General features: G+C 37.4%; 1 protein-coding gene across 1 annotated transcript; it reads left to right on the plus strand.

The window, feature by feature from the left end:
* Positions 1 to 12,829: 12,829 nt before the first annotated feature.
* On the plus strand, positions 12,830 to 13,363 carry LOC110943195. Its single transcript, XM_022184948.1, has 3 exons — positions 12,830 to 12,931; positions 12,986 to 13,141; positions 13,193 to 13,363. The coding sequence occupies exons 1-3, from the start codon at positions 12,830 to 12,832 to the stop codon at positions 13,361 to 13,363; spliced, it is 429 nt and encodes a 142-aa protein (XP_022040640.1).
* The last annotated feature ends 1,314 nt before the right edge of the window (positions 13,364 to 14,677 follow it).

Raw genomic sequence — 14,677 nt, forward strand, 5'->3', positions numbered from 1 at the left:
ATTCAATCAATTCATCATTACAATTATCCAAGTATTCAATCATGGCCGACCACCGTTAATCACCTTAATAGATTATTGGACCATTTTATGACAATTTATTAAAACAACATATTGATCATCATCACATCAGCCAAAATCCCTAGCTATAAAGTGTGTACACATGATCATGTTTCTGACAAATTCTAAGTAACCACATGCATGCATAGCATATTTGACTATTGATGTATGTGTAAGAGGTCCTCAATTTCGATTGGACCCCCTATACCCAGCCGCCATTTTCCCCAATTGTATACAACATATAACCAACACTATCTCACAAGTATTAGAATATATATATGGCTGCATACACAAATAGAAATCACTTATATTCCTACTGACACTCCATTAAATGTCCACATGTTTTTGTTTGTAGACTTTTGGTGCTATCATTAATTTCCCACACATACTAGAACACAATTCGACCATAACATTCAGTAGCATACATAACCATGATTCACAATTATTAGCATGTTGCAATCATTCCTAATACATGTAATCGATGGCACTTATAAACTCAACATAACATATGTAAGGTAATAGCATATGCAAAGTATAACTCACTTATCAATCAATTAGTATATAGATCATATGATAGGAGAAACATACCAATCAAAAGGTTATAGTTAGAGCAGAAGGTTACGAGAGAGAAGGTGGGGGGGGGGGTTATCCACTGTCGTCGCAATCTCACGAAGTGTAGGGTTTGTTTTGGATTAGGGTTTTTTTTCTAATCTAATAACATATTACGTATACATATAATATAATGGTTTTGGGCGGTTCACTCTTTGGCCGATAATGGGCTCAAGCCCATTCACTTGGGCTACCAAAACTAATGATAAGGCTGCCGACATAAACCTTGGGTCGCTAGACTCGTTTGGGTTTTTTTTTTTTTTGGGCTTCAATAAGACGTGGCCCAAACTACTCGCGGCCCACAACGCAATCCGTTATCGCATACGTTTAAGGTTAACACAAAACATTAACGTGTCTAATTCAAACAAAGCACAACGAAGGAAATAAATGAGGATTTAGGATCGCTAAATAACTACACAAACAATGAACGTGTAATAAATATGAAATAGGAATCTTGGAAATTCGAGTTGTCACAAGGAGCTCTCTGACAAAGGTTTTATCCGTCCTAGCTTTTCACCTTGGGGTGCTCCCGTTCTTTTTGTAAAGAAGAAGGATGGATCTTTCAGGATGTGTATCGACTATCGTGAGCTTAACAAGCTCACCATCAAGAATCGATATCCCCTACCTCGCATTGATGATCTCTTTGATCAATTGCAAGGCGCTTCTTACTTTTCAAAGATTGATCTGCGATCTGGATATCATCAACTCCGTGTGCATGAAGAAGATATTCCCAAGACGGCGTTCCGTACTCGCTATGGACATTATGAGTTCACAGTCATGCCGTTCGGTTTGACTAATGCTCCTGCTGTTTTCATGGACTTGATGAATAGGGTCTGCAAACCTTACTTGGATAAGTTCATCATCGTTTTTATTGATGACATCTTGATATATTCTAAGACGCGAGCCGACCATGAGCAACATCTCCGTCTTACGTTGGAACTCCTAAAGAAAGAGCAACTTTTCGCCAAATTCTCCAAGTGTGAATTCTGGCTTAAGGAGGTTCAATTCTTGGGACATATTGTCAACGAACAAGGTATTCATGTAGATCCCTCCAAGATCAGTGCGATTAAGGATTGGGATACACCTACTACTCCTACTGAAGTTCGTTCTTTTCTTGGTCTAGCGGGTTATTACCGCCGCTTCATCGAGAACTTCTCAAAGATTGCAGTTCCTCTAACTGCCCTAACTCAGAAGAACAAGCCATTTGAGTGGGGAGTCAAACAAGAGGAAGCATTTCTGACTTTGAAACAAAAGCTTTGCGACGCGCCTGTCCTAACATTGCCTGAGGGCAATGATGATTTCGTCGTTTATTGCGACGCATCTAAATTAGGTCTTGGCTGCGTCCTGATGCAAAGAAACAAAGTCATAGCATACGCATCAAGGCAGTTAAAGATACATGAGAAAAACTACACCACTCATGATCTGGAGTTGGGTGCAGTTGTCTTCGCTCTCAAAATCTAGAGACACTACTTGTACGGTACAAAATGTGTGGTTTTCACGGACCACAAAAGTCTTCAGCATATCTTCAATCAGAAAGAGCTCAACATGAGACAACGACGTTGGGTTGAACTTCTAAACGACTACGACTGCGAGATTCGCTACCATCCTGGTAAGGCGAATGTCGTAGCCGATGCTTTGAGTCGCAAGGAACGTACTAAGCTTCATTGTGTACGTGTCCAATCTGTTATTCAAACCGATATCCAAGCCCGTATTTCTCAGGCTCAACAAGCTTGTGTTTCACAAGGCTTGATGGATAAGGAATTTCCTTATCACATAACTCCTGCTCTAGAACTGAAGGACAATGGATCATACTACTTCATGGACCGTTTGTGGGTCCCAAGCCAAGATAATCTTCGTACCTTGCTTATGGATGAAGCCCATAAGTCTCGTTATTCCATTCATCCTGGCTCAGATAAGATGTATAAGGATCTTCGTATTCAGTATTGGTGGCCTGGTATGAAGAAAGACATTGCCTTATACGTATCAAAATGCCTTACTTGTCTTAAGGTTAAGGCTGAACATCAGCGTCCTTCCGGATTATTGGAGCAACCAGAGATCCCAGTTTGGAAATGGGAAAACATTACTATGGATCTCATTACTAAACTCCCGCGCACAAAGAAAGGTCACGATGCCATCTGGGTAGTCGTTGATCGTCTTACCAAGTCAGCGCATTTCTTGCCAATCCGTGAGGATTTCTCTGCTGACAAACTTGCTCAAATCTACGTGGATGAAATTGTAGCTCGACATGGTGTTCCTTTGAACATCATTTCTGACAGAGATGCTCGTTTCACTTCTCATTTTTGGAGAACCATGCAATCTGCTATGGGGTCTCAACTCAATTTGAGCACAGCTTATCATCCGCAAACGGATGGTCAATCTGAAAGAACAATCCAGACACTGGAGGATATGCTTAGAGCTTGTGTGATCGATTTTGGTGGTAGTTGGGATTCACATCTTCCATTGATTGGATTCTCCTACAATAACAGTTATCACTCCAGCATCAACATGGCTCCTTTCGAGGCTCTCTATGGTTGAAAATGTCGTTCACTAGTCTGCTGGAATGAGATTGGCGAGGCTCAACTTACTGGACCTGCCCTCATTTAGAGACAACAGATAAGGTTAAGAAAGTTCGTGATAACCTTCAGATAGCTAGAAGCCGTCAAAAGAGTTACGCGGACCTAAAACGCAAGCCCTTGGATTTTCAATTCGGTGATCGAGTATTACTTAAGGTCTCACCTTGGAAAGGTGTGATCAGATTTGGAAAGAAAGGAAAACTTGCACCTAGATACATTGGACCATTCAAGATCGTCGAAAGAATCGGTAAGGTTGCCTACAGACTTGAGTTACCTCCTGAACTTGGAAATGTTCATCCAACTTTTCACGTGTCCAATCTCAAGAGGTGTTTAGCTGATGAGAACCTCCACATACCGCTTGACGAGATTCGTGTTGATAAAACACTGAAATTTGTTGAGAAACCGGTGGAAATCATGGAACGTGAAGTCAAGTGGCTTAAACGCAAGCGCATTCCTTTGGTCAAGGTTCGTTGGGAATCAAAGCGTGGACCCGAGTTTACTTGGGAACGTGAAGATCAAATGAAGGCAAAATATCCGCATCTGTTTCCACGAGTTTCCTCTAAATAAATTTCGGGACGAAATTTCCACAAGTAGGGGAGACTGTAACATTTGTGCTTGTAATCATTGTGAATAGTTCAGTTATCAATAAAACAATGTTATTTGATCCCAATATTTGTTTGGTTGTGTTTTACATTTTTCATGTTTTGACTTTTGTTCAATTTTAGACTCTACATCACTTTCTGGAGAGTTATACGCTAACTGGTGCTTAAACATACTCAGTTTAACGCGACAAATACTCCGGAACATCAACATATACTCAACATACCTTAAATAACCTTTACATAACTTAGAAATAAGTTTTGAAGGTTTTGGTATAGCAAAAACAAGTTAATTCGCTTACAGGGACTAAACTTGACAAACTGCGAAAGTATGCCAATTTGAACTGTAACGAACATTCCGGAACATGTCCATAAGTTAAACATACCATAAATATCCTTTACATAGCTTAGAAATAGGCTTTGAGGGTTTGGTATGCTAAAACAAACTTTTGGATCATTCAGGGGCTAAAAGTGTCAAAAAGTGCACAAGTTTGCACTTTCGCGCATAACTTACGTTCTGAATACATCTGGACATCCAAAAATTTATGTAAGCATCCTAGTATTATGCCTTAGTGTTTGGCATGAGAAAAATCCATTCGTCGCGCAATTTGGATCGTCTTTCGCGCTTATGCGCATTCCGTCGTAATTGACCGAACATCGCGACCGTACGGCCAAACGAACCGACATCCGACATAATTTTGAGCACATTTTCAGTTCCCTATACTTTAACTTCATTTTAGAGCTTTGAAATGGGGTTAACGGGGCTTAAAAGTACCAAAAACGCATCAAAAACCAAGTTTTGGTGCTGCAGGGACTAAAATGGTAAATCTGCCAAACTAGGGGCTTACGGACCGTAAGCCAAAGCCCATACGGTCCGTAAGGGGTCCCCAGTACAACAGAAACCACAATTAATGCTGATTGGCTCTTCAGATCGCGAAAGGTCCGATTGCCTTTTCACCCAATGAAAGGCCAAGGGCCATATTCAGTGAATCTAGTTAGGTAACACATGTACGCACAAGATCGTGGCACGATATTCGATAAAACGATCCTAACGGTTCCACTTTTCCTATAAATACCCCCCCCCTTGTTCCAAAAACCCACAAAATCAGATCTTAAGGCTCTAAGTTGGAACCATTGTTTCATACATGAGCTATTTGATCTAGATTAGCACTCGGGGACCCTCCGTAAGTCTTCTTTCGTTCTTTTATTCGCTTTTCGAGTCCGAAAGTCGACGTTTTGTTGACTTTCTGCATTGACCAGTTTATGGTCGATGCGAAGTTCATTAGAACTTCATAACGTGAGCGTGATCACGATGGTTATAGTCCGTAGTGACTATACCTACTGATCACCACGTTATCTAGGCTCAGTGACGAGTCGTAGTTTCGGCCAAAATGTGCATTTCTTGCATATTTTGTAACCAAACTACTCATGGGCATCAAAGCCGTTTGTTTTGATGTCAAACCTGTTTTCAAACTTAGTTAAGCATGTTCTAACATGCTTAGCTCGTCTATTTTAGTTTAGTGCTTATATAGGGTCGTAAGGTAAGCGATCTAAACCATCGCTTATACTTTCGAACCCGACCCATTTGGTCGATCATTAGGATCCGACCAAACACTTTAGGTGGCCATAGTTGTAACCTTCCGGGGTTATACCTAGTGGTCACGATGTTAGGCGTTCCGAACGCGTTCTACGCGAACGGCGCGTAAGGTAGCATAAGCTACCTAAACGGGTCGTGATGGACCGTAAGCACTTAGGTTAAGTTTCATTTTAGTATGTAGGCTTTGTTAAACCATATTACACGAGTCTCCATACTCGTTTGGTTTACGAACCCGCGTACTATCCGATCCTTCCGATTTGGTCCGGTATATTAACATAGCTACCTATTAGGTGCCGTTTGATATCCCGTGATCTTTAGCATTATCTGGTTATTATACAAGAACTCCAAAGCAATCTCAGGTGAGTACATTGAACCCCTCTTTTACTGTTTTCCAAACTGTTTTGGGGTGAAACACATGTGCCTATCTGTTACATTCATGCTTTCCATGTTTTCACATCATATGCCTGCTATGTTGTTAGTACACTATAGTACACGATTTTATTACATTTTATGCTATGTATGCCCATTGTGTGCGTACTTAGTGCAATGATTTACATGAACATTTCTGTTGCATATGTTTACTCAGCATATGGACACATTGATTTACATGAACATTTCTGTTGCATATGTTTACTCAGCATATGGACACATTGATTTACATGAACATTTCTGTTGCATATGTTTACTCAGCATATGGACACATTGATTTACATGAACATTTCTGCTGCATATGTTTACTCAGCATATGGGCACATGCCTTCATTTTGTTATGACATTTGGTTTGTTTAACATGGGACAATACATTCATTAACATTAGCTACGCCGTTCGTTAGTAGGTAGTGGTACCATAGGAATTGACAACTCCCATTCCTGAAGTCCTGGGTTTGATAGGACTGGAAGGAATGACCGAATTCGATATACATAACTTAGATAAACCTTTAATTTGTTTAAGGGTTTATCGCCGCAGTCTCAAGGCTTGGATGTATGCATAGTTTACAATACCACATAAATGTTAATATCAATAGAGCATGCATTTTTCCACAGAACATAACGTTGATTTAAACCACGTGTTACTTCAACGACTTGTTTTGTGCATTTTACAAATGGTTTAAGTTGATACATTTCGCTTACCATACATGATACATTTTGGGATGCACATTACATGATTTACATTGAACATAAACACGTCGACATTGACATACACATTTGGTGGTTTACATTTGAACATAAACATTTGACATGGTTTACACAATAACACTTGACATTTGGTTTATACATGAACAATTTACATGGTGGATTGGTTTGGGTAAATGGTTTGGGTAACGTGGAGTATGTAATATGATGCAAACATGGTGGATACGCCGCTGGTACTTCCTATATATAAATGTTTGTATAATATTACATATCTTAGCGTTATCTAAATCATTTCAGTTTAGACATATAACATTTTATATAAATAACATACTTTTCATAAAACATTGTCTTACAAAACAACTTATTACATTCAACTCATTTTGCCTGGTTACTCGTTTAACCTTGCACTTATCTATACATATCATTTGATGTTATCGTTTTTCAAACGGTTTACAAAGCAAGACAAATTACAAGGTTCATGACTGACTATTATTAAACATTTCTTTAAACTCAAGTCATGAATCCCATTTTCACAAAAACTATGTATCTCACAGGCATTTTTATGCTGACGTACCTACTTTCACATGTGTTTTCAGGAGCTGTTCCATAGGACGATGAACACGACACTAGGGCGGACCTGTGCCTTAGAGACTAAAAACTGAAGATAGAACTAGAATAACTGTGTTTTGGATTCTGTACTTCCTTTTAAGACAATGTAACACCCTTGTTTAATAAATAAAATGTAACTTTAATTTCCATGGTTGTATAACAATTAATTCTGTCCACAACACTCCCCGACGTTTTCCGCCGCGGTTGCATGTTACACGCGGTCGGGGTGTGACAGAAACCGTCCTTGATCTTGTTCCAAAAATTCATTAACTTCACCACGATTACACCAAATTATCTGTCACATAGGAACTAGTAAATTATATGATACCAATATGATGGGGGAAGAACCATGTTGCAAGAGCAAAAGGCAACATACATTTAAAATAACATGTGTTTTGCTAATAGGTACCTGAATGGCGATAAAAAAAAGCAGATCTGAAGAATCGAATTCCGGCACTTGGTCACCGCGATGGAGAAGCAAGTGATGGAAGTGCTATTTCGACTTCCCGGATTCATTTGTGATGGTCAATCAACGTGTCTCTGGTTTATTGTTGAGGACGACAATATATCTGGTAACAGAGGGCGAGAGATAAAATGTGGACGGCGATACTTTCAGAATCAGAGGGGTTCGTGAGGTTTGATTTAGGTTTTCTGCGATTGAAATTGCGGATAGAAAGATGGAATAATTGGTGTCAGTTTTGTATGTGAGTCGTAGTCGGAATCATAGCAGATGAGAGAGCGGAAATATGGAGGCGGAAAAAATTGTGTGAAAATTTTAAAAGGATTGGATTGTGTGAAATTTTTAAAAGGACTGGGTTTGAAATTCGGTGTCTTGGTGAATATTTCTAGGAATTTTTATCTGAAATTTATAAAAAGTTATATAGAGAATGTATAACAAATAATTAAGTAAAAAAATTAGTTATAAGGCTGCGGGGAGTGGGGGCGTTTATGGGGCGGGGGATGCCAGGCAACGCTGGCTAACCTACTTCGTGCCAGCGTTGCCCAGCCAGCACTGCTTGAAGCCCGACAATGGGCTGGGGACGGTGTGAGCTGGCTAGCTAGGATTGGTTGGTGAATTTTGGACCGTTTGGGGTAGTCGTTAGCCAACGGCTGGTTTAATTAAAAAATTTCTTTTTATACCTTATAAATACTTTAACCAGTTATCCATTAACTTTCAAAGACTCAAATTAAGCCAATTAACAAGCAATCACCCTATCGACCATCATTGACTTTAGTTAGCCATTAGTAAGCCTAATGAATCATCAAGTACCCTAACTAATCATCATTGGCTCTAAATGAACTTCAGAGACCATATTTGACCTTTAATTGATTATAAGTGATCAGAAATGACCATTAACGACTCTAATTGATGACGACTGACCCTAGTTAACAAAAAATGCTCTAATTAGCCTTTGTTGACAATCAATTTCCCTAATTGACCATTATTAACCCTAGTTAACCTTTAATGATCCTAGTGGACTACTAGGGATGAGCATTTGGTATCAAATACCGATCCCGTCCCGATATCATCCCAATCCCAAAAATACCGTACCGATTTTTTCGGTACCGGAAACGGTATCCACTTTTTTGTATTTTCGGTATTGGTATTTTTGGGATCGGTACCGGTTTGGTACGGTACCGGTAAAATACCAAATTTTACCTTCAAATACCGCTACCGTACCGATACCATACCGATACCGTACCGTACCGACATATTTCGGTATCGGTACCCAGTTTTGGCGAAATTCGGGATCGGAATTTTTGGGATCGGGACGGTATCGGGACGGGATCGGGATTTGCTCATCCCTATGGACTACTAAGTGACCCTAATAGAGCATTTACCACCCTATTTGACTATCAAAGGTCATAACTGACCCTACATGATCATCAATCTCTAAGGCTATGGGGTGTGGTGGTCATGAGGGTCACGACCACACCCTATAGCCTAATATATATTTTTTAAATGGTAGAGTAAGTGTTAGCTATTGGATATTGAAAGTCAATATATCCCTATTTTTAATTTTATAAAACAATATAAAGACTAAATATCAATTCCAAATTCAAATTGGAATGGGATGTCGGTCTATAATAGGTACCCATTTGTTGAAGATTAAAGATTAGACATTAACACAACCACTAATTGTTGAGTTAACTATGACGTGTGGGAGACTCCAATTAAGTCTTTATCCATTTCCAATACATGTTCCCCGATATTAAGTTAAGAACTGATATTCAGTCCATAATATGTTCCCTTTATATCCGAGATAGGAAATTAGTTTTAGCACATTTGCACCATTTTTCATTATAGGAGGCGTATTTGAGACTAAAATTCAATAGCTAATATATTTACTTGCAAAAGCATTCTTACACCATCATTTCTGCGACTAAAATTTGTCTCAAATAATGTGTCAAATATTAGCGACTGATTATCAGTGACTAGAATACGTCACATAATAAATATCATTAGTAACTAATAAATCAATTCTAGATAAGGCCTCTTACAAGGCCTTAAGACTGATTTTAAGTCTCCAATACTTTTCTATACATAATAGAATTTATGCCAAATAATTGGTGACTAAAAATCAGTCCTTGACCCTTTCTTATACACAAGGCGTTCAAAATTGAATATCAGTCCCTGATGCGGTAAGTTTTGAGAGTATCAAGGACTATTTTTTAGTATCTAATTTGTTCCTTATTTATTAGAGACTGAATATCAATCACCAATACGACACCAATTTGCATTGTTGAGCGGACGTAATTGGAACTGAAATTCAGTAACCAATAAGTCTCCTCCAAACACTTTTATTTGGCAAAAATATTTGTAACTGATATTTAGTCTCAGATAAGGTTTCAAAATGTTAGCGACTGAGACCTAAATATAAGTCACATAAAAATCAGTCCCTAATATCATCAACGACTGATAAATCAGTCCCTGATACTATGTATTCGATACTGACTCATCGGTCCTTGCTAATCTAATCCCTAGTGATCACTTTTTTTGTAGTGGTTGTCTTATAGTAATAAAGAAAATTGGTTAATATAACACTCTATGTGACTTGGAATAAAGTATAGGGGTCAATTGTAGCAAACTTGAAACAAGTTTGCTTTAATTAAAACACTAGACACCAAAACACACACTTTAAGTGTGTGTTCTGGTCGAACTCTCCAGAGAAGCCAGGGGCTCCCCACATCAAACCCTAACTAGCTCAAAAATTGACAAATTGAAGGGCCAAATCAGTCCCAAATCGATATACAAGCATAAATTAGTGATCACCTAAGTGTAGTGATCATAAGGTATGTCAAAATTTACAATTTGGTTTCATCTCAAATTCTTGATGATTTGTGAAAATCGAAATCTGGGCTTGATTATTTGATGTTTAGATGAGATTAGCAATAAAAACATGTCTAGGAGTAAACCCCAGTCAATAACATGTCGAATTATTGTTTAATTTATGAAATTCATGATAATCTATTGATAAGTTAAATGAGTTTTGTCAAAATAAGATGAACACAAGAATCACGACTATCAAAAGTGGTGTTACTTGATTTCTACGAAATGATTCTGAGATTAGTATGCATGCTTGACATAATGGAATTGAATTGTGTGTTTATATTGGGCAAAATTAACAAGTTATGAACTTGATTTTAAATATATAAAATTATGCCCGTTTGGTGTTCGTTAAAATGCCTAAATGAAAGATAATTGTTGAAAATCAGACAAAAACGCATGTTTGATGGATATGGCAAATTATGCGTTAAGACTTATAAAAAGGGTTCTAAACGGTTTGTGGATTGAACTCTTTAGGCAAGGAAACCGGGTCTTCAAGCGGACAAGCCGGAGCGGACACACGCTTAAAGGGAACACTTTAAAGGTACGCGACTTGTCGTCTCTTTACATTTATGTAGACAAGCGTAGTCGTAAATATGTTTAATGTTGATATAGCAAAAATGGTTGTGTTTGGTAAGTCAATGAAGTGATGGAATTCACTCGATAACCAAACGGGTCAAAACGAATTGTTAAAGTATGTTTGGAATGTCAATGAAGTGATGTGACTCACTCGACAACCAAACGGGTCAAATTAGATACCTAGATATGTGTAACGTTGATATAATGAAAATAGTCGTGTTTAGTATCACATTGAAGTGATGGAATTCACTCAAAAAAAAACAAACGGGTCAAAATAAATGTTTGGTTAGGTATGTTTATTGATAATGTTGTTTAAATTAGTCATGTTTAGAATGTACATTAAGTGATGAAATTTCACTAGATAAAGAACGAGTTAAAATAATGGTCGAAATGGTAGTGTTTGAAGTGACTTGAACGTCACTCGTTAAATTTGAGTTATAAGAACGTAAACCATGGAATGGAGATGATACACTAAGATGGACAAGCCCGAGAATGGGTAATTATGATTGAAAAATCAATGACGTCGAATTATGCAGGTATGTAACCTTGTTCCGTTAGATTATGTTAATTAGAGTTACGGTCGTTTGAAATTGTGTTTTTAAGACAAGATATTCGTTAATAAAAGTGACGAAGATCACTATTAGATAAACGAGTCAAAAAATTGATTAGAAAATGTTTGGTAGTCATTGGAAATGGAGGATTCCATAAATGAGCCAAACGGGTCGATTAATTGTTTAGTAGATAGTAAGAATGTGTTTTTAATAGTTTATGGCGATGGTGGGTCATAAGAGCGTAAAACCATGGACTTGGTATTGATACGCCAGTGATCGTAAGCCCCGAATGGTGGGTAAATAAGATTAGAATGTCAAAGAATAAGTTGGCGAACAATTTGCACACATAGTTAATGGGTCGAATAATCGAAACTAGGATTTTGTGGGCCATTCGTTCATAAACCGGGTTTCGTTAAGTGAAATTTATATGGTTAGATCCGTAATTTTAATACGGACATATAGGAAAAAGAATCGGCTAAAATGGATATGTAAATAAAAAGTTATGAGGAATTAAGCGGAAAAAAAATATAAGAAGGCTGAGCTGGGCGAACCGTGGGTCACGGTCCTGAACCGTGACTCACAGTCTGGCAATTCTGTTTGGATCTAGGCGAACCGTGGGTCACGGTCCTGAACCGCGACTCACAGTCTAGCAGTTCTGTTTTGAGCTGGGCGAACCGTAGGCCACGGTTCTAAACCGTGGCTCACAGTTTGGCAGTAATTTGTTTGTTTTTCATTATTTAAGCAATAGAACTCGTTTTTACTTAATATTAAGATGTCAAAACTAACGATTAATGTGGTTTTGACCATAGGTGATGCTCGTTTGTTGTGGATGTTGATCAAGCAATGGAATCAAGAACCGAACACAAGTTTTGAATGCTTCCGCGCTAATCTAATCTAGTTTAAAACATGTTTTGTAAACTCTTTTAAATATTGAACATTTTAATCTAGTTAGTTGACTATGTTTAAATACTATAATGACGTACATCTTAGTTATTAACTAAGTTTTGTTGGTCATGTATTTCGTATTTAAATAGTCCATATTTTATGGTTATAAAATGAAACTATAAGACGAGTGTTACATGTTATTCCTCTGTCCGGCAAATTTTATTCAAAAATAGAAAAAGATAAAGATTATCTCACGAAGCTGGATAAGATAATCAGGGGAGTGATGACAGCTAGTTTGCAGAAAAGAGATGAAGAAAAGTGTTGACAAGATGGTGGAAGAGCTGAAAGAAACAGCAAGTAAAGATGATGGTGAAGGTGAACAGAAGAATGAAGAAGTGAAAGAAATAGAAGTAGATGGTGAAGAAAGTTAGTAGCCAGCAGAAGAAGTTACTGAAAAATAGCAGGATGAAGAGAATTTGAAAAAGAAAGAAGAAGTTGATGATGATAAACAGGAGAAAGTTGATGAGAAACTGGTTGCTGAAGCTGTCACTGAGGAACAGCTGGTGAAGGAAACAAATCAGAAGCAGAGGGCAGAAAAAGCCGAGGTGCCAACTGTTGAGGTAATTACTATAACTGAATCTTCTGAAATGTTAAATAAAACTGTTGAACAGTGCAAGAAATGCATGGAAACGGGCAGTGCTTATACTGAAAAAGATGAAAAATTCAGAACAAGAGATACAGAACTTACGAAAATTGAAATACTTTTCAAAGATAAATGTAAAGAAATGTTTGAAAATGAAAAGGTTTTGAAAGATAACGATGAAAAGTTGACACAAAAATGAAACGTTTAGAAAAAGAAAATGAGATTTTGAATTAAAAGTGTTCAACAATGACTGAAGAGTTGTTACAAAAAGAAAGTGTTGTTCAAGAAATGAAAACAGAGTATGATTCAATAAAATTTGCATATCACATTACAAAAGAGTCATACGAAGCAATGAAAAGTCAAATGAAACTTGTTCAATCTAGATTGAAACATTGTTCTGAAACATCTGAAACACTTAAAAAATAGTATGAAATAAAGCAACAAGTTGTAAATTCATATATTGAAGAGGTTGTTGAGCTTAAACGTAAAATGGCTGATTTAGAACAAGATAATAACAAGTTGCATAGTTATCACGCTTCATCATATGTTCTTGAACATATTTTCAACATAAAACCGGATGATAACGATTCTGAGAAAAACAAGAAAAGAATTGGCTCAGAATATCATCAGGTTCCACCACCGTTTGAGAAAAAGTTCAAATTCTATGATGACGAGAAGGTGGATAAAGCTTTCAACATGGTTGATCAATTGCCAGATAATATTGACATAACTTATTCCAAATCTGATGATAATGGTGATTCAGAGGTGGTAGGTAAGGTCGTTGAAAGTGTTTTGCAAGATGATTCTACCAAATCAGATAAATCTGAGTCACAGGATGAAAATGAGGGAAGTTTTCGTCAGAGTTATCTTAAAAATTCAAAATCTGAGAAAGATGCGAATGATGATACGTTAGGATTGGCTTATACCATGATTGGATCGGACAAATTATTCTCAGATATTGAAGTCCCGATTCAGAATGTGATTTCGGAAAAGATTGACAAAGTTTTCAAATTGGTAGAGATTGAGAAGTCTGAAATTGAAAAATTTCCTGGAAAGAGGAAGAAAACTTTTTATAACAAACCTGGTTACAGAAAGAAGAATATGAAGGCTGGGTTGGGTTATTAAAAGCAACAAAACAAAACGAAACAGTTTGAAAAGACAAATTTTCAGAAAAAGATGAACTTTGCTAATGGAACAAGTTCAGAAGCTAAAACAAACTTGGAAATCAAAAACATCCAAGTTTAAACCAAAAAAAATCTGGAAACCAAAAATTGATCCAAAATTTTATCAATAGAGGGTTTCAAAAGGTCAAATTTGGGTGGCAAAGAAACAGACTTCTGTGAGTGATAATCGGAAGGAAGATGTTTTTGAAAAGAATGAAAGAAACTCTCTAGTTTTACCTGGAAAGATTTATGTTCAACTACCTAAGTTGAAGCAGGCTTGGGTTGCATTGTTCAGGTAATTAAATGAGTTAAATGTGTAGGTGCTCCCGAGGACTGTTGACTGTCAAGAT

This window comes from Helianthus annuus, chromosome 5 (assembly GCF_002127325.2).
Source record: "Helianthus annuus cultivar XRQ/B chromosome 5, HanXRQr2.0-SUNRISE, whole genome shotgun sequence".
Taxonomy (NCBI): domain Eukaryota; kingdom Viridiplantae; phylum Streptophyta; class Magnoliopsida; order Asterales; family Asteraceae; genus Helianthus; species Helianthus annuus.